The 22014-nt window shown below is 63.7% G+C and overlaps 2 protein-coding genes across 19 annotated transcripts; both read left to right on the top strand.

The window, feature by feature from the left end:
* The first annotated feature begins 1446 nt into the window (after positions 1–1446).
* Positions 1447–12362, top strand: ADAM8 (ADAM metallopeptidase domain 8). 13 transcript variants are annotated; one of them, XM_029932829.1, is made up of 25 exons: positions 1449–1859; positions 2813–2916; positions 3808–3884; positions 3969–4047; positions 4141–4217; positions 4561–4744; positions 5096–5158; positions 5239–5307; positions 5422–5591; positions 5691–5772; positions 5953–6101; positions 6184–6361; positions 6544–6633; positions 6746–6935; positions 7017–7098; positions 7320–7482; positions 7950–8027; positions 8583–8667; positions 8975–9082; positions 9245–9356; positions 9772–9898; positions 10339–10404; positions 10551–10601; positions 11371–11448; positions 11781–12362. In XM_029932829.1, exons 1-25 carry the CDS (start codon positions 1817–1819, stop codon positions 11868–11870), a joined length of 2595 nt encoding a protein of 864 aa, XP_029788689.1. In that variant the 5' UTR covers positions 1449–1816; the 3' UTR covers positions 11871–12362. The 13 variants fall into 13 exon arrangements, with proteins under 13 accessions (XP_029788688.1, XP_029788689.1, XP_029788695.1 ...); XM_029932835.1 differs by having other exon boundaries at positions 1451–1859; positions 11820–12362; XM_029932828.1 differs by having other exon boundaries at positions 1447–1859; positions 5422–5772.
* Positions 12363–12506: 144 nt separating this feature from the next.
* LOC115286030 (sperm flagellar protein 1-like) lies at positions 12507–18063 on the top strand. 6 transcript variants are annotated; one of them, XM_029932815.1, is made up of 9 exons: positions 12507–12750; positions 13279–13390; positions 13569–13727; positions 14456–14606; positions 14942–15158; positions 15317–15395; positions 15488–15590; positions 15869–15984; positions 16862–17099. In XM_029932815.1, the coding sequence occupies exons 1-9, from the start codon at positions 12606–12608 to the stop codon at positions 17049–17051; spliced, it is 1272 nt and encodes a 423-aa protein (XP_029788675.1). In that variant the 5' UTR covers positions 12507–12605; the 3' UTR covers positions 17052–17099. The 6 variants fall into 6 exon arrangements, with proteins under 6 accessions (XP_029788675.1, XP_029788677.1, XP_029788676.1 ...); XM_029932817.1 differs by lacking the exon at positions 15869–15984 and having other exon boundaries at positions 12508–12750; XM_029932816.1 differs by lacking the exon at positions 16862–17099 and having other exon boundaries at positions 12509–12750; positions 15869–16333.
* Positions 18064–22014: the final 3951 nt, after the last annotated feature.

Genomic DNA, 22014 nt, shown 5'->3' with positions numbered 1-22014 from the left:
TCTCTGCCCCTCCTGGGATTCTCTTTTTCATTGTCTTCCTCTCTCTCTGCCCCTCACTCACTTGGGTGCTCTCTCAAAAAAAAAAAAAAAAAAGTGAAAACATGTGGCTTTTGTGCAACTTCTGGATGATCACCAAGGTCTGGCAGTGGGGGGTCCTGAGGGGCAGGGTAGAACCCACGGGGGGGGGTATTCGACACTGGGTGGCACAGCTGTGACCCCCCCCACACTGCTCCATACTCCCGCCATGCTGCCCACCCGCCACGTGTCCTGTGTCCCCAACCAGACTCTGCTCTGCCTGCCTGCTGCAGGGGGTTCTGGGGGGCGGGTGGAAGGAGCCAGAAGCAGGCTCCTGGAGGCAGTGCAGTGGGCACTCGGCCGGCTGCTCCCTTGCAGAACAGGCACCATGGAGCTGGGAGGCTTGACTCGCGAGCCGCAGACGGCTTTCTTGGCCAGGCCGCGGTGTGCGCAGCGGCAAACGCGCGTTCTGCCGCCACGGTTGTCAGCCGGCTATCGGCTATCGTGCAGACCTCGCACCGAGCCGAGGGGCCCACTGGCCCTGGGCTTGCCGCCCTCTTGCCCTGGCCTGAGACCCGGAAGCCTTGTGTCCCTGCCCTGGGCTCTGGGCAGCAGGCTTGCCCACTACACCCCAGGGTTGCAGGTGGTGAGGCGGGGGGAGGGTCCTGTGTCTGAGGAGCAGGCCCCGGCTGCCGTGGAATGTGTGTCTGCGGCAGCTCTGGGTTTTGCCTTCACAGGGGCTGTTGCCTTTTAACTTTTGTTCCCAAATAATTGTGGCATCCAGCTAGGGAAGAGACGTGAGCTCACTGGACCGGGCGGCTCACGGGCCTTCACTAGCGAGCCAGCCGTGTGTGAGTGCAGGGACGGAACCCAGACCGTGTCTGTGCCTCCTCTGCTCGCTGGGGCACAGGCCCCGCTGCCCCCTCTGCCCGAGATGCCTCAAAGCTGGCCAGCCCCTCCTGCTTTTCCTTTTCTTCCCATTTGCTTTGGGGGAACTACTGAGCTGTAAAAGTTTGACCTCTGGTCTGGGACTGCCTGTGGGCACCACACCCTCACCCAAGGTTTGTACTCACACTGATGTCCACCATCTCAGGAAGCGTGTCCAGAACGTGGCTCCAGGGCCGCTGAGCTAAGGGCAAACCCACTCGGATTAGCAGCAGGTGACAGGAACACCCCCCCACCCCCGTGCCAAGTCCGCGTGGGGTCGACAGGGAGAACCGAGGTGCTGGGTGCTGTGCAGGGAGCTTTCTGTTCTCCAGGAAGTCTAAGGGCGCATCCGCACCTGAGCACCGCCCCTCAACCGCGAGAGAGCTTCACACAAGCCGCTGCCCGCCCCGCCCCCTCCGCCCTGCTGCCCGCGGGGGGCCTGGGCTTCCCCGCCTGCACAGGGGAGGGTGCTCACTTGCAAGGAGGGGCCCGGGTTGGTGTTTGTTAGTTGGTCCACATTTATGAAGTTTTCTCGTGGACACCAGAGGCCCTTCAGGAGCCCCAGGAGCCCAGGAATGGACGTAGCTCGGGTGGAAGGCGGGGGTCCTCCCCCTGCGGGTGTCCAAGCCCCGCCCCTCCAGCCGTCGGGAGGGGCTGATAGGCCGCGGGCTGGGGGCTGGTCTCCGGGGCGGGGCGCTTCTGGAGGTTCCTTGGAGCGCGAAGTGCCTGAACTAGACCGAGTTCCGAACGCCTAGCCGCCTCCAGCTCGCGCTGTGTTCTGGACCCTGGACCCTGGATCCCGGACCTCGGACCCCCTTCACTTCCCTCTTCCTGCCCCGGACGCCCGTGTGCGTCCCCCGTGCGCTCCCCGGCCATGCGCGGCCCCGTGCTCCCGCTGTTCGCTCTGTGGCTGCAAGGTGAGTGCCCGGGCGAGGGGCTGCCGTCCCGGGGTCGGTCCCCTGGCCTTCTGCACCCCACCGACCTCCGGAACCGCCTCAGCGGATGGGCTTTTGGAAAGGAGCCCCCAGCGCGGAGCCCTCCGGGGACAGACGGAAACTTCAAAAGGGAACTGGGGAGAAGTCGGGGCGTTTCCCCAGCGCCTGTCCCGCGGGGATTCAGGGCAAGGCGGAGAACCCCACCGCTCCCTGTCCACTCCGGGGCCTTGAGGTGACCGCCCACTCCCACCTGGACCCCCCCAGCCTGGCAGGGAAGGGAGGGCCAAGGAGCAATGGCCTGAGGCTGCAGTACAGGTGGTAGGCTACCCTCCCGACCCACCTCTGGCATGGGGGGATCCGAAGTGGGCTGCTCACCGCTGCTCTGGAGCTTTCTGGGCTGGGGTTCGCTGGTGTCCCAGCCCCTGGCTGGAGGGGCCAGTTCTCTGGCAGGCAGGGCCTCTTTCTCCAGGAGGTTTGCAACATAAACGTTATTGAGACACTTGCATTAACACTTTGAGAGAGACACACAAAAGGGTCTCTTGGTGTGCCAATTCTGGGCCTCACCCCCACTCCCAGGGCTGTTCGTTGCTGGATACCGGGGAGCTTCTAGATCTGGGCTGGGCGAGCATCCTGCAGAGCAGACTGCAGGGCTCCTCAGTGAGGCGCAGTTACGAGTTACATCTAGATGGCAAGGACGGCCCCTGTGCGCCTTCGGACCCAAGGGAGGGGAGGAGGCGTTGAGGTCAGCCCTGGGCTCTGGGATAGGAGCTGTCCTGGCAGCCTGGTGGGCTCCACCCAGGGCAGGGTCTTGTGGCCTCTGAGCCTGACACCTGGGCCTTGGGCAGGGGAACCGGGTCTCCGAGTCTGTCCCGGGACTCCCCCAGAGACGGAGGTACAGACCCACCACAGGCCTGCTGACGCCTTCTCTCCCACAGTGGCCACCCCCAGGGCCCCCCTGCCCCACTTGAAGCAGTATGAGGTGGTGTGGCCCCAACGTCTGCCACGACCCCGTGCCCGCCGAGCCCTGCCCTCCCACCCGGTGAGTCTCAGCCAGGGAGGCTGCCTGGGGGTCCCTCTGGTAGTTCCCAGTGTGCCAGGTGGGCTTCGGAGAGGGCTCACAACCACCGGCCTGACTTCCTCCACCCCCAGGCCTCACCTTCTTACTTCCGGCCTCGCCCTGCCCCCTGGTGGGTGGGGGTGCCTTTCAGGAACCTGCTGGCCCCAGCCACGCCCCAGTTTCACTTGAGGGCTGGAGCAGTCAGATCCCTCCTAGGCTAGAGGGGATGGCTCACCAAGGCTGTGTGGCCCGGCGTGTTTGGTGACACACCTTGGCGAGGCATCTGGGGCTGGCCTGGGATTCCCCAAGACTGCCTGGGGGCATTCCTAAAATCCCCGTGGCTGTGCCTGTGTGGTTTTGGTGGAGGTGTGCATGCTCTGCGTGTGGAAAAAGCCCTCTCCTGACCTCAGTGTCAAGGAAGAGCCTTCCTACCCTGGGCCCTCATCCCACCCTGGGGGCGGCGCACACTGTTCTCAAAGTCAGTGGGTACCGCAGACTGGGGTTTCCCCTGGGGCGCCCCCTCACAGGCCCTGCCCCCCACCTTCTCTGCTGTTGTGGTTCCGAAGGCACCCTCTCGGCACCCTGTCGGAGCCATGCTCCGTCTCCCCTCCCCCTGCTTCCTGGGGAAGCAGATCCGTCATTACCTTTGTGTTGACAGAAGGGGAAACGGAGATTTAGAGCCCCGGCCTGCCCAGCCCCAGCCTCCTAATAATGGCCTGACTCTGAATGACCCCGAGCCCTCCTCCGAGGGTCTTTCAGGTTTCAGGGTGCCCTGGCCTTGGGCAGCATCCCCACCCAGCCGAGCTCCACTGCACCCAGGTTTGAGGTGGGGCATGCCGCCCACTCTGGACCCCTCTCTCTCCCCTGCCTCAGGACCCGTACCCTGAGAGTGTGAGCTATGTCCTTGGGGCCCAAGGGCACACCTTCACCCTGCACTTGCGAAAGAACAGGTAAGTGGAGGCCAGGCCTGTGGGATCTCAGCATGCCCACGCCAGTCCCACCCACGCCCCCAGCACCTGGTGGCTCTTTTCCAGGGACCTTGTGGGCTCCGGCTACACGGAGACCTACAGCATCGCCAACGGCTCCCAGGTGGTGGAGCAGCTACAGAGGCAGGTACAGGCTCCTGGGCGGCACTCTCCAAGGCCGGCGGTGGGCAAAGGGGGGCAGGGCTGTGGATCACTCATCCCCCCGCTCCCCCCCCCACAGGATCACTGCTACTACCAGGGCCACGTGGAGGGGCATGAGCATTCTGCCGCCAGCCTCAGCACCTGTGCCGGCCTCAGGTGGGCACTGCATACCGGCGGGGGGGGGGTGTCTGCACATCACCGCCTCAGCCCTCCCACATGCCCCAGAGAGGTAAACCGAGGCTGAGGAAAGCAGGGCTACATATGGCAGCCTTTCTGCACACGGCAGTCTCTCCTGTTAGAAGTTAGTGATCCCTTAAGCTACCGAGCTCTCCTGGGGCTCTGGATGCTGTCCCCAGTGTCCCACTTGCCAGGGGGCCTGTGTCCTTGGGACCCGGAAGGAAACTGCCAGTCCTTCAAGGGTTTGTCCTCTCTAGATGGGCATCTGGGCGGGGGGGGGGGGGTGCTAATGTGGAGCCAACTGGCTTCCCTCTGCCCTCAGGGGCTTTTTCCGGGCTGGCTCAACCATCCACCTGATCGAGCCCCTGGATGGGGCCGGTGAGGAGGGCCGGCATGCGCTGTACCAGGCCGAGCACCTGCAGCAGAAGGCGGGGACTTGTGGGGTCAGCGATTCCAGCTTGGAAAAGGCCCTGGGGCCTCGGATCTCAGCAGCCTTCAGGCCCCGGGTGAGTGGGCACCCCCCACCAGCTTCATCATCTCCTGTCCACCGGGACTGTGCATCCCCTCAACTCCGGCGTGGTCAGCTGAAGCCAAATGAGAGTTCTGTCCCCCATCCCCATAGTCGGGGTGGCCTGGGTGTCTCGGAGCAGTCCCCAGGGCCAGCGGGCCTGGGCCTGGCTCCACCAGCAGCTCCAGAGATAGCTCTAGTCTGCACCGGAGCCTCCTGGGTCCCCCCAGTAGCGAGCAGGAGGCTGGCTACCAGCTCCAGGTCCCTGGGAAAGTGTTGGTATGTGAAGACTGGGCCCAGGCCAGGAGGGCTATGGCTGGGGTGACTGACGAGCTTCTTGTGCATGCAGAACTGGCCGCCGCCCCGGGACACCCGCTTCGTGGAGCTGTACGTGGTCACGGACAGTGCAGAGGTAGTGGGGGGCAGGGCGTGGGGGCAGGGGCTGGGGCAGGCCGACGCGCTCCGTGCACCTGACGGTCTGCTGTCCTTCAGTTCCAGCTGTTGGGGAGCAGAGAGGCTGTGCGCAGCCGGGTGCTGGAGGTGGTGAACCACGTGGACAAGGTGGGGGCCGTCCCCTCCCAGCTCAGTAGAAACCCTGGGTGTAGTGATGGGAGGTGAGCCGGGAGCTGGGCTCTTTGTCCCTGAGCCTGACCAGGGGGTTCCCTGCCTTCAAAGCTTTACCAGGAGCTCAATGTCCGTGTGGTCCTGGTGGGCCTGGAGATCTGGAACCAGGAGAACAAGATCCATGTGAGCTCCTACGCCAACACCACGCTGGAGAACTTCCTCCGCTGGCGGGCACAGAAGCTGGCGGGGCGTCACCCGCATGACAACGCGCAGCTGATCACGTGCGTGGGGAGTGCCAGGGAGGGCTGTGTGAGAGCGAGGGGCGGCAGGGGCGGGCGGCTCTCAGGGCACCCACGTCCGCACACCCGTCTTGTTTCCAGCGGGGTCGACTTCACCGGGACCACAGTGGGACTGGCTAAGGTGTCGTCCATGTGCTCCCAGGCCTCAGGGGCCGTGAACCAGGTGCGCAGGGAGTCTGTCCCAGGCTTGCTGGCCTCTGGGTGGGGAGCCCGGCTCAGAGCTTTAAGAAGCGTGGTTGGCAGGAGGCTGCACCCAGCTTGCAACCTCAGCCGGGGCAGTGTGGGTGAGACGGGGGGGAGAGGGGTCGCGGGCAGCACCGGCCAGCACTGCCTCTCCCTGTAGGACCATAGTCAGAACCCCATCGGTGTGGCGTCCACGATGGCCCACGAGATGGGCCACAACCTGGGCATGGACCACGACGAGAACATTCAGGGCTGCTACTGCCCCGTGCCGCGGGAGGGCGGCGGCTGCATCATGGCGGCCAGCATCGGGTGAGGCCCAGGGCTGCCCGCAGGGTGGGGTTTCCCGGTGCCCTCCACCCGCACCCCTGATGGGGTAGCTGCCCTTCCCCAGCATCAAGTTCCCCAGGATGTTCAGCCAGTGCAGCCGCGCCGACCTGGAGATGTTCGTGGAGAAGCCCCAGACGGGCTGCCTGGACAACGCCCCGGACCCTCGCCGGCTGGTGGGCGACCCCGTGTGTGGGAACCGGTTTGTGGAGCGTGGGGAGCAGTGTGACTGCGGCCCCCCCCAGGTACACGTGAGCGTGTCCGTGCCTGACCCACCAGGTGCCCTGTGCGCCACAGCCGCACATCAGAAAACACTCCTGTTCTCCGACACCTGTCACCACCTGCAGGCGCCGGCGGCTGGGGAGGGGGTCCTGGGGTCCACCTGGAGCCTGCTCTGACCTCTGCCGTGCCCGGCCCTGCCCTCCAGGACTGTCGGAACCCCTGCTGTAACGCCACCACCTGCCAGCTGGCCCACGGGGCGCAGTGTGCGCAGGGCGCCTGCTGCCGGGAGTGCAGGGTGAGCACGGCTGCGCCCCCAGGCCGGGGGATGGGGGTGGGAAGGGCCCCTGGGCGCACGCCTGCAGGCGTGGGGCCTGTGTTCCCCAGGCGAGCTCTACTCTGCCTGGCAGGTGATGCCCGCCGGGGAGCTGTGCCGTCCCCGGAAGGATGCATGTGACCTTGAAGAGCACTGTGACGGCAAGGAGCCTGGGTGCCCAGAGGACGCCTTCCAGGAGAACGGCACGCCCTGCCCCGAAGGCTACTGCTACCAGGGGGCCTGCCCCACGCTGGCCCGGAAGTGCCAGGACCTGTGGGGGCCAGGTGAGGGGGGGCCCATGGGCCCATGGGCCCACGGGTAGCTGGGGTCCTGAGCAGAAGGCTGACCTCCTCCCGCCCACACAGGCTCTCGGGCTGCCGTGGAAAGATGCTACGCCTACCGCCTCTCACTGAACTGCAAGGGTGGGGTCCCCCTTGACTCCAGCAGGTGAGGGGTTGTGGCCTGACTGCCCTGGGTCCAGGACCACGGGATGTCCCCGGAGACTGAGTCAGGGGGCTCTCCAGGGGTCCCCCCGAAAGGTGGGGTGCCCATCAGTGAGCCCCCTCACAGCCTGTCCGAGGGTTCTGGGCTTCATTTCCCATGGCTCCCCCGGTCCTCCTGAGGGGGGTCTGCAGGAGACCCAGTAGAGCGTGTTCCTCTGTGCACAGGGTCAACAGGTGTGGCATCCTGTACTGTGAGGGGGGACAGAAGCCCCCAGAGCAGAGTTCCTGTACCCTCACCTCCTACTCGGCCGCTTGCCAGGCCCTCGTCCTGGAGGGAGGTGCTGGCTATGAGCCAGTGCCTGAAGGCACCAAGTGTGGCGAGGAGAGGGTGAGCGCCCGGAGCCCCCCAGCCCTGGCTGCAGCTCTCTGAGGGCTGTAACCCAGGCGTGAGCCTGGACCTGCCCCACGTGGCAGTCAGGCTGCTGGACCCACAGGTCCTAAACTTTGGCCCGAGGGCTGTGGACACAGACTCCTCTGTGCTCTCAGTAGACTCAGGAGCACAGGGAAGGCGCTGAAGAAGCGTGTCCTTTGTTCACGTGGTTTGAAGACCTCTCTGTTCTGCAGATCCTCCCCCCTCCCCCCCAAGGGTGGAGGCCAGCCCTCTGCCCCGGTGGGCTAGCCAGCCGGCCAGCAGAGGGTATATACACCAAGCCTGGCTGGCGGGGCCACAGCCCACCTCCCCTGAAGCTCACCGGGCAGGCTGCGGGACAGCTTCAGCCGACGTGAGAACTCGGGGTACAGGGGCTTCGAGCAGCATCTAGAATAGCTGCCTGAGACGCTCCCCTCTGCCCTCAGATTTGCTGGAAAGGACTCTGCCAGCACCTGCAAGTTTACAGATCCCGAAACTGCTCCGCCCGGTGCAACAACCATGGGGTACGTGAGTCCACAGGACACCCCACCACCCGCCCTTTGGGGCTGAAGGGGACTAGTGGGCCATGCTCAGGATGAGCCCATGCGAGCCGGGGGCAGGGCCGGCACCTGGGGGACGGTGCCAGAGCTGAGGGACTGAGCTGGTGGGGATCTGGGGGTCCCCTGCCAGCGCTGAGGCCTAGGGCAGCTAGCTGTGCAGGGGGGCCTGTGGGCTTCTCCCAGTTGGAATGATCCACCGGGAGATATGTGACTGGGGTCAGTTCTCAGCAGCCTGTGTGATGATGCAGGGAACCAGAACTTGAAACAAGGGGCTGGAGGGCCCCTCTTGGGGACTCCCGTCTCGGGGAGGCCTGGGGGTGGGCCCTGAGAACAGCCCACAAGAAACGGACCAGCCCCGCACCTCCCTCACCAGCGGTGCCGGGAAGCAGGGCCCTCTGTCAGCCCGGGTCCTTGGTTGTGGCAGCTCATGGTTGAGCCTGGCCTGTCCTCCATCAGTGGGGGCCATGGCAGAGCCCCTCCTAGGCCAGAGGTCTGGCCCTGACCCCCCCTCGCCCCCAGGTGTGCAACCACAAGGAGGAGTGCCAGTGCCACCCGGGCTGGGCACCGCCCCACTGCACAGAGCCGCTGCCCTTCGTGCCCACAGGTAGGCCCGGCCGCCCTGGGGCCTGCACACCTGCACAGCCTGATGGGGTCCAGACCACCTGGACAGGGCTGACGAGAACACCGTGTGCCCCCAGGTCCCTCGGGGCACTGTTAGATTCAACCCTGCACTTTCTGGCCCCATGGGTCTGGGTCTGTGTGGCCACCTGGGCCCCAGTGAGACAGGCAAGAGGCCCATCCTAGAGCGCAGGAGCAGTGACAGGAAGGGCTAGCCCCTTTGCCATGTCTTCAGCCCCCCTCTGAGTGCAACAGTCTGTGGGAGCCCACTGCTACCTTGTCTTCCTCTGCAGCAGCCACTGTGCCTGCAGCCAGCTACAGCACCACCACCTCCTGGCCGGACCCGGGTCGCATCACGGTGGGCCCGGGGCCAGCCATCACCAAGCCCCCTAACTCATCATGTGAGAGACTGGAGCGCTGGTGTAATGTACTGGGTGTCCGTGCTAAGTGTCCTCAGACAGGCCCTGGGCTCTAGGGAGGGACTCAGGGTTCCGGGTTCTCAGCCCCAGGGCCCTCCCAACCCCCACTATCCTCTTGACACCTGGCCTTGTGCACCCCTCCAGGGCCCAGGAGCCTCCTGCTGCCCGTGCTGCTGCCCGTGGTGCTCCTGGGGGCTCTGGCCCTCCTGGCAGGTGCATTCGTCTACCGAAAGGCCCGGGGCCGCAGCCCTTGGGGGTGAGCCTGCTCGGGGCTTGCAGCACATGCGTCGTCATGTGCAGGGCACCCTTCCCCTGCTCACAGTTGGGAAATGCCCCGGTGCTGTTTGAGGAAGAAGAAAAGCAGCCCTTCCTGGAGACAGCTTTAGGGCCTCTGCCTCTCACTGGGGGGGAGGGGGAGGCAGGTGAAGAGCTTTGGTAAAAGGTGGACGGTCTGCCCCTGCGTCCCCCCCCCCACAGCCTCCCCAACCCTTGTTGGTACCAGAACACGTGGGATGATGTGGGCTTGCAGAAGCCGGCCCATATTGCCCAGGGTCTGAGCTGCCGTGGGACCTCACCCCATCCTGCTGGCTGCAGGACACGCCCAGGAGCCCCTGGGTCACTGGGTCAGACCCCGAGGCCAGAACGCACTGACCAGTCTTGCTTCTCCCCAGGACTGCAGCGCCCAAGACCGCCATAGGGCTCTCCAACCCCCTGTTCCACGAGGCTCACGGAGTGCCAGCCAAGCAGCCTGCCAGGCCCACAGCCCCCAGGGCTGCCCCCAAGCAGCCACCCCCTGCTGTAAGCTCTGCATCCCACTGTCCCCGAGGGGCTTTGAGGGCCACACCATCCCTCACAACAGGGCTTAGAGCTGCCCACAGAGGCAGAGGCAGGCTTAGAGCCTGCAGTCTGAGAACCGACATGAGCCAGTGACAGAATTGGAGCTTGAACTTGAACCTGAGGCTCTTGGTCTCTGCAAGTCAGTCGGAAGGTGTTAAGGTCCATATGCCCTCTGTTGCCGCCCACCCCCTCCAAGTCCCCCACAACAAGGTTGAGGGAAGGGAGCGTGGGAGTCACATCCGGGCTCAGGCCTTGTTAGGCAGTGGGGTGAGGGAGAGCTCTCCACGCACACACTTTATTCCTCTCCTGGGAGGGGCAGGAGCCTTGGGTCCTGAGCTGGGGGCGCAGCGGGAGGCAGGCAGCCTCCCTGTGAGACCCAGGCTACGGTCCGTTCCCTGCAGCCTCCAGCCGCCATGTCCAGTCCACCCTTCACAGTTCCTGTGTATACCCGGCCGCCCCGAGACCAGGTGAGCGATGGTGGGCCCGAGCAGCCAGACCATCTGGGGACTGGATTTGTGGGCCGGGGACCTCGGGAGGGCTGATGGCCCAGCCCGGAGGGCCAGCACATGTACAAGACCCCTGGGGGCTGATCATTGCCCCTCCTTCCCACCAGCTCAGACCTGCTCCACCTGCCAAGCCCCTCCCTGAACTGAAGCCCAAGCAGGTGAGAAGTCTCTGCCACTCAGGAGCCTCCCCCAGCTACACCTGTGCCCCTCCTTGGTGGCAGGGGCAGACCCAAAGTGTCTGCGACTTCTTTGCTATAAAGTCCTTGGTGTCCCTTTGGAGCTGACATCTGGAGACGCGTCCTCCACGGTGACCCCCGTGTCTGTCAGTGGGCCCTGCCAGCAGGCAACCGCTAACATGGAGATTCCTCCTCTTTGTTACTTTTTAAACTAATTGTAGACTTAGAGCAAAGCTGCAAAAATAGCCTTAGGAGGGGTTTTGACAGGAAAACGGGCAGGGAGGGCAGAAAGGTTTCTGGCCGAGGAGTGGTGAGTGGGCACGCACGCCCAGGGTCTTCCCTGGGGATGGGTGGCCAGTGCTGAGCACCGGCAGGCCTTCGGCTACACAGCCCATCCCCAGGCCTGCCACCGAACCGGAAATGCAAACAGATGCAAATTTTAGTTACTTTTTGGCCTTTGAACTTCCAAAGACCACATTCTGGCAATTTAAGAGCTTTTCTTGGGAAATGCTGGGCTGGGCTAGGGTGGGGTGGGATGTTGAGGGAGAGGGGGAGGTGGTGACCTAGGTCAGGGCTCCTGGGCCCAGTAATGGGGTTCTGCCATGTTTGGGCTCAAATCTGCCGGTGGTGGCATCCATGGGTGGGGGGCCAGGTGGGGGACACTCTGCAAAGTGCTCAGGAGCAGGGCAGACCCGGGAGCTTTGCGCCCAGGGGCCATCAGATCGTGTCCACCATCTGCTGTGTCCTGCAGGTTGTGAAGCCGGTCTTCCCACCCCCGATGCCACCAGTCAAGCCTGGGGCTGGAGGACCCAATCCTGGACCCCCGCAGGTGAGCCTCTCACACTCAGGGCTCTGAGCAGTGGGGTGAGCATCTCCCCCACCACGCTGCCCTGGCACGGTCACTGTCCCTGGCTGGAGGTTTAATATCCACTTTATACTCTGTCAGAGGACTTTTCCCTGACAGCCATTCCTGCTGGCTGGACATCTGCCTTTTCCAGCTGTTTTAGCGCAAGTGAGAAAGTCTAACGGCTACAAGGCGTCAGCTGTTGGTCTTGCGGCCCCCACTGCTGTCCCTGCACGGGAGCCACCGCATGTTGCATGAACAGAAACCTGCATCTTAAATGTAAAAGGAAGTGAGATTAATTTGTGCTCTTGGCGAAGCTGATGGATATCAGCCTCGGTTCTTTTTCCTCCTCCCAGTGTGTGGTCGGTCCCAAGGCTGCTCTGAAGCCACCTGTGCAGAGAAGGTGACCCTGGTGCCTGCAGCCCCAGACCCAGTGCGAAAGGCACCTGTCCTTCATGTTGAAGGGATCCGCCCTGCCCCACTTCTCTCCACCCCTGGGGGCTGGGTACGCTGTGAGGATCAGTGCTGACGGAGGAGGAGACAGGGCCGCACCGCTCTCCCCCCAGCCCGGATCCCCGCACCTCCGGCACCCACCCGGGTTCCCTGCCCTCCGCCCCCGGGGCCGCTTCCACTGTGAGAAGTCCTAACCAGTGGAGGCAGGGCTCCGACCCTGAGAGGCACCTGCGGCCCGGCTGCTGCTCTGGAAGTCTCGGGCGCGCCTGCAACCGAAACTGCAATGAAAAATGTGTATTTTATGATTAAGTTATTGATCAAGTTCTCAATGACGCGAGTTTCTTATTAAAATCGATGGAAGATCGTATGCTCAATAATGTGGAATTCAATTTATAACACGTAAGAGTTCAGTGCTTGTTAAAATAAAATAAACACTGGAAACAAAACGCCAAAATTCTACTTTTTTCCCACCCAGACTTTAGCGGGAGATCCCCCCCCCCCGCAGGAAGTTGGCAGCCTCAGGGTACCAACCTGGGGGGGGGGGGTGCCTGGCGCCCCGCCCCTTCCGGCCCCTGGACGCCATCTCCCGGCAACCTCCCCAACAACAAGCCCGACGCCACGCCCCTTCCGGCCCCTCGGCCCATCCTGGGCTCCTCTCGGCAACCGCTCCAACAGCGGGTCCCGCAGCCATGCTGGGCGCGGCAGGGCAGACCCCGCGGGCCTCGCCGCCGCCGCCGCTGCCGCCCGGCGCCCTCCGTGGCCTCTGCGCCTGGCTGGACGGGCTCCCGCTCAGCCGTCCCAAGCGCCACTTGGCCCGGGACTTCAGCGACGGCGGTGAGGGCAGGGGGTGGGCCAAGCCAGGGAGACGCTGGGGACCGCCGGGGCGGGGATCCAAGGTCGGGCCGAGGGCTCGGAGATGCCGGCCCGGCAGTCTTGGGTCCCTGGAAGTGCAGAAGACCCCAGAGCGGGGCGTGACGGCGCTGTGGAGGGGAGGGGCAGGACGGGAGAAGGGGGGAGGGGCTGCCTTACAGGCCCCTGGAGGAGGACGAATGGTGGCCGAGAGGGACCGCCTGTTGTGTTCACCCGCATTTTAGGGGGAATTCCCCTCCCCTCCCTGCATTCCCTGGGGAGGATGGAGGAGGCTTTAGGCAGCTCCTCCGACCCCAGGCCGCCTCTCGGCCCGCTCCCCCTGGGGCACCCGCACCCTGCTGGGGATGGGGGCGCTCCAGTCTTGCCTCTGTGACCGCTCCCCCAGGTGCTGGGCCGTCCCCGGTTCTCCCGCCACGGGAGACGGATGTGTAAGGAAAGTAGGGGTTCTAAGCGCATGGGCCCAAGCTCACTTTGCACCTCCTGCCCCCCCAGTGATGCTGGCAGAGATTGTGAAGCATTTCTATCCCCGGCTCGTGGACCTGCACAACTATGTCCCCACCTGCAACACTGACCGGAAGCTCAGCAACTGGAGCACTCTCAACAGGCAGGGTTCCGGCCTCCCGGCCTCGTGGCCTCCCCGCCTCCCCACCTCCCGGCCTTTCCTGTCGGAGCCTCCGGGCCTTGCTCTCTGAGGACCCTCCCTCCAAGGCTGGCCTGGGTGGGCAGCTTCTCCCCTACCCCTCCTGGTCTCTGGGACAAGCTCTCAGGTTGTTTCTTTTCAGCGTTTGTGTCCCTGTCCCCTGGAGCCTCTCCATCCGCCCAGACTCCTGGGGGCTCCTGGCCAAGTGGACACCTCCGATCAGCTTGAGAGCCACTTGGCAGGTGTCCCGCGGGCCCGTGCTGACCACACCTCTCACTTCCTGCCTCAGCAGTAATCATGGGTGGGTGGCAGGCACTGCTCCAGGTACGAGAGGCACGGCAGTGAATGGGCCGCTGCTGTCCTGGGGCTGACAGTCCAGTGGGAAGACAGATAAATACGGAGATGTCACCAGCATCTGCTATAATAAGTGATACTGAAGGACTGGGACCCTGAGAAAATGGTAGCAGAGTGAGGTGTGGGTGACCTAGGGGTGCAGTGGGAGGCTTCAGTGGGGAGCAGGCTGTAGAGTCCCTTCTTCCCAGAGGCTGGATGGGGAGGGAGCTCAGGCTGCCCGGGGAACCCTGGAGGCTAAGGTCATGACCTGGCTCCGAGCCTGGAGGCAGAGGGAGTGCAAGGCTGAGACCTGGGCAGGTTCTAGCGGGACTCATTCCAGAGAGCTGGAAGACGGAAGCAGGGGGAGGCCACTGTTCAACTCCAGGGGCAGGAGAGGGTGGTGGCTCTAGCAGTGGTGACGAGTGAGATTCTGAGCACCTTGGAAGGGAGCCAGCAGGACCTCATCGCAGAGCCAGGGGTGACTCAGGCCAGAAGGCCAGCCCTGGGACATGCCTGGCCTGAAGGCACACGCCACTGACTGCTCTGGCTCTGGTGGGGACAGCTGGGGACAAGATAGCTGCTGGGCTCCTCTAAGTGCAGTGCACGAAGGCGCTCCAGACCCAGCCTCTCTAGCCCCGCCCCTTCCCACCGGCCCCACGTTCACTGCTGAGGACTGTAGCCGTGCTTCCTTTGCAGGAAAGTCTTTCACAAGCTTCGTTTGTGGGTCTCAGAGACGGATATCCGAAAGGTGGTGGCCAACACGCCCGGAGCCATCGAGCCCATCTTGTGTGCACTGAGGGAAAAAGTGACGGATGGTGCTGCCCACCAGCACCCGCCGGGCACCGCCGTATGTGTTGGTGCCATTGTACGGCCTCCGACCCTGCTGTGTGTGTGGTGCCCGGATGTGGCCCAGTTATCTGCCAATGATTGTAAAACCGGGAAACAGGTGGTGACGGAGGCCTGGTCCCCACAGCCCGGGCTTGCAGACTGCAGAGTCCTGCCGCCCTCTGGAGCCCTCAGCTTCTCCCGCCTGACCTACCGGGGCCGAGGCAGCCCCCTGTGCAGAATCTCTCTCCGCCCCTGTTTGCCACCCCTGACCCCGAGTCTGTGGCTAGAAATGTAGGGAGGTGTGCCGGCCCCTCCTCGGCCGGCCCTTACCAGACGTCCTTTCAATGTCTGCAGGGCCCAGGCCCCTCCGGCGGGATTGCTGACGGACCGTGGGCAGAGCTCTGCGCCCCTCGGCACGCTGGTGGTATCCGTGTCCCTGGCTTTGGAGAACTGCGGCCACGTCAGAGGGAGGAGTTCGCACTCCGGGAGGGCAGGGGCGTCCTGGCTTCCGACACCACGCAGGCTGCAGCTTCCCAAGTGGGAGCCCTCGGCCTGTCCACACCGCATGCAGGTGCCGTGCGGGGGCGTCCAGGGCTTCACTGTGGGTGACATTGGGCCAGACGGTGCCTGCGTGGTGCCCTCTGTGGGCTCAGTGCCCCACCCCCACCCCGCGTGCTGGGCTCTTCTCTGGGGGCAGAGACCCCAGATGAGCCTCTGCTCACCTCTCAGGCCTACCGGGCCCCACGGCGGCCTCCAGTGTGAAGACCCCTCAGACTCCAGAGAAGACAGGCTGCTGTGTGTGCACAGGGTGGGCCCCTGTCTCTCGACCTCTCCGCTCTTCCACCCTTTCCCCACCCCCACCAGCCTGCACGGGTTAAAGGTTGGGTGTTTGCCTTCCAGTGGGGGCCCAGCGGGTGGACCCTGGGGGCACCTGGACTCCGGGCTGCAGCAGCTGCTGGAGGAAAAGGAGCAGGCGCTGGCTGTCCTGCAGGAGATGGTCAAGGTACAGGGACCTGGGGGCCCGTGATGCCCAGACCCCCTAGGAAGGGGAGGGGTGGTTGTGAGCCTCATAGGGAGGTGCCGCCCCCCTCCCTTGATACTTGGACCCAGGATGAAGCTTGGCAGTGGCGGGGGCAGGCCAGGTCCCTGACCTGGGAGAACCATATTTAGTTTGATTGTCTAGAAAACAGCGTAACTGTGGAATATTCCAAACTTACCCAGAAGCAGAGAGGAGTATGGTGGACCTCCAAGCCCCCATGACTCACTGCCCAGTCTTGCCAGTTCCCAGCCCCCAGAGCCCACAGGGGCGCTATGGACAGCGACAGCCACCAGCACTTGGAGTCACAGGCCCAGCGGCTGGGGATGCTGAGTCAGGGAGCAGAAAACACTCTCGCAAGGCATGTGCCTGGTCCTGAGGGCACCTGCCTGGTCCTGCCCGGCCCTGTTTGCCCGTTGGCCCTGTGAGCGCCCTGGTATTCCTCTCCTCCTTCGCTGAGGGTCTCCTCTGTTCCTGGGCTCGGGAAGTGCTCCAGCTCCTTGCTAACATAGAGTGCCCCTGCCACATGACCCCACCCTTGCGCCCGTCCACCCTGGGAGCACAGGCTGCCCTGCAACAGTGGAGGGAGGATGGGAGGGGTGCGGGCCACCCCAGTCGGGTCTTGGAGTGAAAGAGGCTGTCAAGAATTGTGAAGTCAGCGTTGGTCCCCAATGTCGATGAGCTGTTTTCCTGAGGAAGCAGGAAAGTGATCTCATCGTGTGGTCTGAATTTGCTGAAGGGCAGCAGAGAGGGAAGTGATAAGCAGAAATGAAGCCCCTGCCTGATGAGGTCACCCTCGTGCCCCTGCCAGTGGCAAACCTGGGGGGAAGGTGGCTGTACCCGGCACGGTTGGACGCTGTCCCTGCACAAGAGAGTAGACTCCGGGGGGGAAGGGGGGGTCCTCAGTTCTGCCTGCTGGGGGAGGAGCAGCTGTGGGGCCCACCAGGCCTCCCTGTCAGCCGGGCAGGACGTCCGTCACAGTGGGCAGCGCTAGTCGGCATGTGGCCCCGGGTCGGCGTGGGGGCCCGGTGGCCTGTGGTGTGCCGGGTCGTGCTGGCCCACACTGTCCAGCGAGCACAGAGGGCTCTCGAACGCTGGGATGCCGGGTCCCACCTTGACCAACTGGAGCAGCCTGTCCTCAGCTCGGGCGTGGGCTGTCCCACCATTGACTTCACTTTGGAGCTTGGGGAGACGGGTATTTTCAAATCCAGCTACTTCCCTCTCTCTGGCCCACGCAGGTATGCTGGGTCCGTGCTTCCAGGAGGACAGGTTTGCGGTGTGGCTGGCGAGGGCACCCCCGGCAGAGCAGCCTGGGGGTGGGGGGTGGAGCCTGGCCCTTCCTCCTGCACGAACATGTGCCCGGGAACGTTTTCTTGGCTATTCATTTTTGTTGTCTCAACTTATTTTAAGTTTTATTTATTTAAGTAGTCTCTACATCCAGTGTGGGGCTCGAACTCATGACCCTGCTCTTCTGACTGAGCCAGCCATGCACGCTTTGGCTATTAATATTTTATTGATTGATTGAATGCTTATTTATTTTTAAGATAGAGAGAGCACAAGCAGGGAAGGGCGGGGAGGGGACACAAGATCCAAAGCGGGCTCTGCGCTGACAGCAGCGAACCCCACACGGGGCTTGAACTCACAAACTAAGACCATGACCTGAGTGAAAGGCAGATGCTCAACCGGCAGAGCCCTCCGGGTGCCTCTGGCTATTAATCTTTAGAAATCAACGTCGCACGTGCTGCCCAGATGCAGTGCCTACATTCAGTCAACCGTTAATTCCCCAGACTGCTCTGAAAACCTGCCAGCGGGCCAGCAAGGCTCTTCTTTGCAAAGGGCACAGGCTGGGGGGCTCCAAGAGGTCTTGCCAGCCAGGACCCAGGAATGTTCCAGAAAGGCTGAGGCAGGGAAACCAGCCCCTGCAAGCACTCCCCCTTCCTCTCCTGCCCTCCCTGAGTCCCGAGGGGTCTCCACTGCCTTCTGGCTGGGAGCAAACCGCCCGCCCTGGGGCCCCCGACCACGCGGTCGCCCAGCCCTGGCACATGGACAGCTTGCTGCCTTTCAGAGGTATGTGCTTTCCTGAAGATTTTGCAGATGAAGGTGGTCAGGCTGGAGCACCTGGTAAAGCTGAAGGACCAGCGGATTGGAGAGCTGACGAGACTTGGGGACAAGGCCAATGACTGAGAGTGACAGTGGAGAAAGGCTCCTCTGAGGGGCCATCCCGCCCAAGTTCACTAGACCTTGAACTTGAGCCCACATGGAACTCCCCCAGACCAGGGGTCCTTCTGCTGGTAGCTGTGCGCTGTTCAGCAGGCGAGAGTGGGGACACGCGTGTACAGTGTGGCCTTGTGTGTGGACGTCCATGCAGTAGAGGCTGGGGTTTCCAGCCCACCCCAGAAACCCGTCTGGATATCAAGACTTGGTTTCATTCCGTTGAGTCCCTGAGGTGTCCTGTCCTCATTGTGTCTGTGAGCACAGAAAGTTCCAGTCTGTAGGGTATTGCAGTTGTAGGGGAGGGGGAGCGGGGCCGGGCCAGCCAGCAACATCCTGTGTCAGCCAAACCCAAGTCCTGTGGAGGATTCTGGATTCTGCACCATGTCCCTGGGGTCCGACCTCTTTATCCGCAGAGGGAGCACGTGAGGGTTGAGAAGGGCCGTCCTAGCCAGCTGTGCAGGCACCGGCCGCCCTCCATGCAGGGGTCTAGGTGCCTTGCAGAGCTCCCCAAGTGGACTAACCGGTCCCTGCACTTTGCTCGGGAGAGTTAAGGGGTCAGGGTGGAGCTGGAGCCTGATGGGCGTCGCTGTGGCCTTCTCACCATGGGGTAGGCCCGCGTCCTGCAAGCGGCGTCCCTGTCCCTGGGGGGGGGGGCACTTCAGGCAGCACACTGGAGGAGACAGGAAGGGGGTTGCGTCCTCCCGCTGACTTCTGGGTCCCGAGCCCCTGCGGGGACTCAGGAAGCTGCGTCAGAGCCACAAACCACCTCTAGGACTCAAGAGTCAGCAGAGCCCTGAGTCAGACAGCCCGTGCCTCTCTGAGTCAGACCGCGCGTTTCTGGGCCCCTGAAGCCACTGAGGCCTGGGTCAGGGCTTTGGGCTCCGAGGGTGGCTCCGAGGCCACTGTTCAGAGAATGGGCAAAGCTGCTGAGGAGCACAGCTGAGGCAGGGTGTTGCCCCCCTGCCGGGAGGCACGTGGACACTCCTGGGTCAGCTGGCTGGCTTGGCGGCAACCAGGCCGCAAGGTGGGCTGCGGAGCATAGATCCAGGAGGGGAGCCACTCTGGGAGGGCCTCCTGCTGCTGGCAGGGCCGGGGAGTGGTGTGGAAGGTCTCCCCTGGAGAACGAGGAGCCACAGGGTTTGTGGGGGCCCAGGCCTCAAGTAGTCAGGCTTCTGGACATCAGTGTGGGGGTGTTCACATCTCGTTGTGGAGGGGCAGGCTCTTGCTCCAGGGCCCAGACCCACCCGTCGTGGGCATCTGAGCTACACATGACACTTGCTTGTTCCTGGTGCCAGGCGGGAGCCAGAAAATGTGCCCAGAGATGGCGGCTCTCACAGCCCAGAGCCTGAGTCAGGACCAGGTGGCTTTAGACCCCAGACCTGCATCTTGCCCAGGCCCCTGAGGGAGCCAGGGTGTGAGGGGGTGGGGGGAGAGTTCCTGCACTCTCCTGTTGCTTCAGGGGTACAGCAGGGGCGCTGCCGATCAGCTCCAGGGCCCACACATGCGCAGACGCACACACTCATGAGGTTGGTTGGTCCCTTGATGAAACAGGGCTGCTGTGTGCCTGGTCACGCCCATGTGCTCACCAGTAGAGGTGGCCCTGAGGGCTGGGTTTTGGGCTAGAGATGAGGTTGGAGCTGGGAGAGCATGGCCCGAGGTGATGGTTTGGCCCTGGCAGGGGCCTGTCCCCCACAGGGACCCGGGAGCAGGCCCTGGGCATCCGGGCCTGGAGGCAGGGGCCCTTCCAGATGAGAAGCCCTGTGGCCCCAGCACAGACCAGGCTTGCAGGCCTGCTGACGGCCGGGGCTGGACCTCTGCTGCGTCCTCCGGAGGGTCAGCCCCATGGCTGGGGGAAAAGGCAGGGGGCTGGCCAGGGGCCAGGGGGCACCGGGCAGGGAGACCTCTGGGTGCGGGGAGTAGGCCCCACCTCCGCTAAAGGAACAGCTCAGCTCTGTGCCACCAGTGCAGGCTCAGCCTTGAGGTGAGGCTCGGGGCTCCAGGGGCACATCGGCCAGATCTCTGGAGGGCCTGTTCAAGGGTCAGAGGCTGCGCTCTGGCTCAGCCCAGCTTCCGGAGGGACACCCCTCCCCACCCCAGACAGTAGACCCAGTGGACGGGTTGGTGGGTCGGGGCACTAGGTTCTGAGTTCCTGGCTGTGGGCGCAGCTGACTCGGGCCTGGGCCAGACGGGGATGGGAGAAGCTGTGAAGCCAGGACCTTGGGCTCACACTTGCCCCTCCACCCTGTGTTGGATCCTGGGCTACCATGTATGGGAAGCCCCACCCCAGCAAAGACCCCCAAACAGGAACTCCAGTGAGGGCACCCTTGGGGGCTCCCTCTGGTTGGGCAGCACCCATGACCTTGGGTGACCATGATGTCATAGGACTTCCTGTGGCCACCTTGCATCCCTTGGGTGGGGCTGGAGTGTTGTCCAGGGCACCCCATGTGGGCCCCCAGCTCAGGTGAGGTTGGAGCCCCCCGGAGGGCAGAACTTCTGTGCCCGCTCAGGCCCTCCCCAGTGTGTGTGCGGCTGGGGGTACAGGTGCCAGAGGGGATGGTGTGTGCCACAGGCTTCAGAGTTGGGGCTCCCTTGGGGCACGTACAAAGCTGATAACAAGTGAAGCATGAGGGTCCTCCCACCCCATTCTGTTTCCCTGGATCCCTGGAGCAACCTCATGGTCAGGTCAGCACAACATAGGCCCAAGAGTCTTCTGGATCCTTCTGTGGGGACGTGGGACCCTAGCACAGTGCCACAAATGCCCTCTGAGGGTCCTCATCCCAGTTCTGGGGACCCCACCCCAGGCCACAGGATGCTCCCCAGGGGCTCTCAGGACCTGGGGTCAGAACTGCGGGTCTGATATTGGCACACAACCTCGGGGGTGGGGCGGCTGCTGCGGAGGGCTATCAAGATGGGAGGGACTCCAGATGCCGCTGTCCTGCGCCCCCCCCCCCCCCGCGGGCTCCCGCCTGGCCCTGCAGCCCCCCCCAGGAGGCAGGAAACGGAGGCTGATGCGCTGTCTCCCTGCCCTGTGCTCCCCGTTGCTCCTCAGTCGCCTGGGGGAGCAGCAGCTCCAAGGAGCCGTGCTGACATCCAGGCCGCGACTGCCCGAAGACCACACGGGCTCTGCGAGTAGCGTCGCGCCGGGGATGCCCGCCAGGCGCCGGTTCCCGTGTAAGCCCAGGGAGGACCGAGCCTGGGGGTAAGTTTAGGACAGAACCGGAAGCCAGGTCGCCCCACACTGCAGGCACTGCTCTTTCTCTAGCTCACGGTGTAACTGCTGAAGCAGAGAACCGTCCAGGCCACCGCGAGGGGGCGGCCTCCACGGGGCCCAGACACCGGTCCTTGCAGTTACTCCTCCTTGAGACGGACCTGACACGGAAAGTGCTGGAACCAAGCGAGTGCCTGCAAGAAGGGATCCAATGTAACAAATACCTTCATCTCGGTGTCTGAAGATGAGGCCGAGCACAGCGGCTTCGACGGTCTGGGAAATCCCCGGTGGTCCCCTCCCACAGCGCCTCCCGAGGCCGTGGGTTCTGGTCCCGGAGGCCGTGCTGACCTGCCCCTCTCGCTGGCCCTGGCGCCCCCACACGCAGCCCCGCAGCCGCTCCCCACATGCCCAGTTCAGGGACTTCGGTCACTCCCGCTTTGTCCCGCTATAAACCATCCACGACATACAGTCACCTGAGGATGAACGAGAAGTTTAAAAGGAGCAGTGCCCGCTGGCCCCCCGCCCCGCCCGATGTGGGAGCGCGAGTTCGTCGGGCAGACCTTTCTGGTGTGTTAAATCCTTCATAATTTTTAAAGCTTTTAAAGGGAAAAGCCTAGGATGCACAGGAATGTACATGTGAACTGGTGGTTGGAAACCCACCACACGGGGGAGCCAAGCCTGCGGCCAGGCCAGGACGTGTCCACACAGCAACGACCCGCCCCTGCCCGGGGTCAGCAAGACCTGGGGTGGCTTGGGCTTCCCCAGCCCACTTCCTCATTCGTAAAATGGGGAAGTGTAGGTTCCACTGGGCGAGTTGCCCCCCCCACCCACACTGCCCCCCTCCCAGCCCCCATGGGCCGGCCCAGGGGTGCCCCCAGTTGGTCAGTGCGGAAATCATGCTTTGTTGACCCTCAAAAATGGGCAATAGGTTGATAGGATTTTTAAACACCTGCAGCTCTGGGTTTTATT

The sequence above is a fragment of the Suricata suricatta genome, chromosome 2, assembly GCF_006229205.1.
Source record: "Suricata suricatta isolate VVHF042 chromosome 2, meerkat_22Aug2017_6uvM2_HiC, whole genome shotgun sequence".
Classification (NCBI taxonomy): Eukaryota; Metazoa; Chordata; class Mammalia; order Carnivora; family Herpestidae; genus Suricata; species Suricata suricatta.
Note: the sequence above shows the minus strand (reverse complement) of the source record. Positions and strands in the feature narration are given on the sequence as shown.

Bases quoted from the DNA above. Each gene is read 5' to 3' on its own strand.
- ADAM8 (XM_029932823.1), top strand. From the start codon at position 2,563: ATGGCAAGGACGGCCCCTGTGCGCCTTCGGACCCAAGGGAGGGGAGGA. The intron at 7,099-7,319 runs GTGAGGGGTTGT...CTCTGTGCACAG, and splicing joins GTCCCCCTTGACTCCAGCAG to GGTCAACAGGTGTGGCATCC. The intron at 8,668-8,974 runs GTAGGCCCGGCC...CTTCCTCTGCAG, and splicing joins GCTGCCCTTCGTGCCCACAG to CAGCCACTGTGCCTGCAGCC.
- LOC115286030 (XM_029932815.1), top strand. From the start codon at position 12,606: ATGCTGGGCGCGGCAGGGCAGACCCCGCGGGCCTCGCCGCCGCCGCCG. The intron at 13,391-13,568 runs GCAGGGTTCCGG...GTTTCTTTTCAG, and splicing joins AACTGGAGCACTCTCAACAG to CGTTTGTGTCCCTGTCCCCT. The intron at 15,159-15,316 runs GTGCCGTGCGGG...CTCACCTCTCAG, and splicing joins CCTGTCCACACCGCATGCAG to GCCTACCGGGCCCCACGGCG.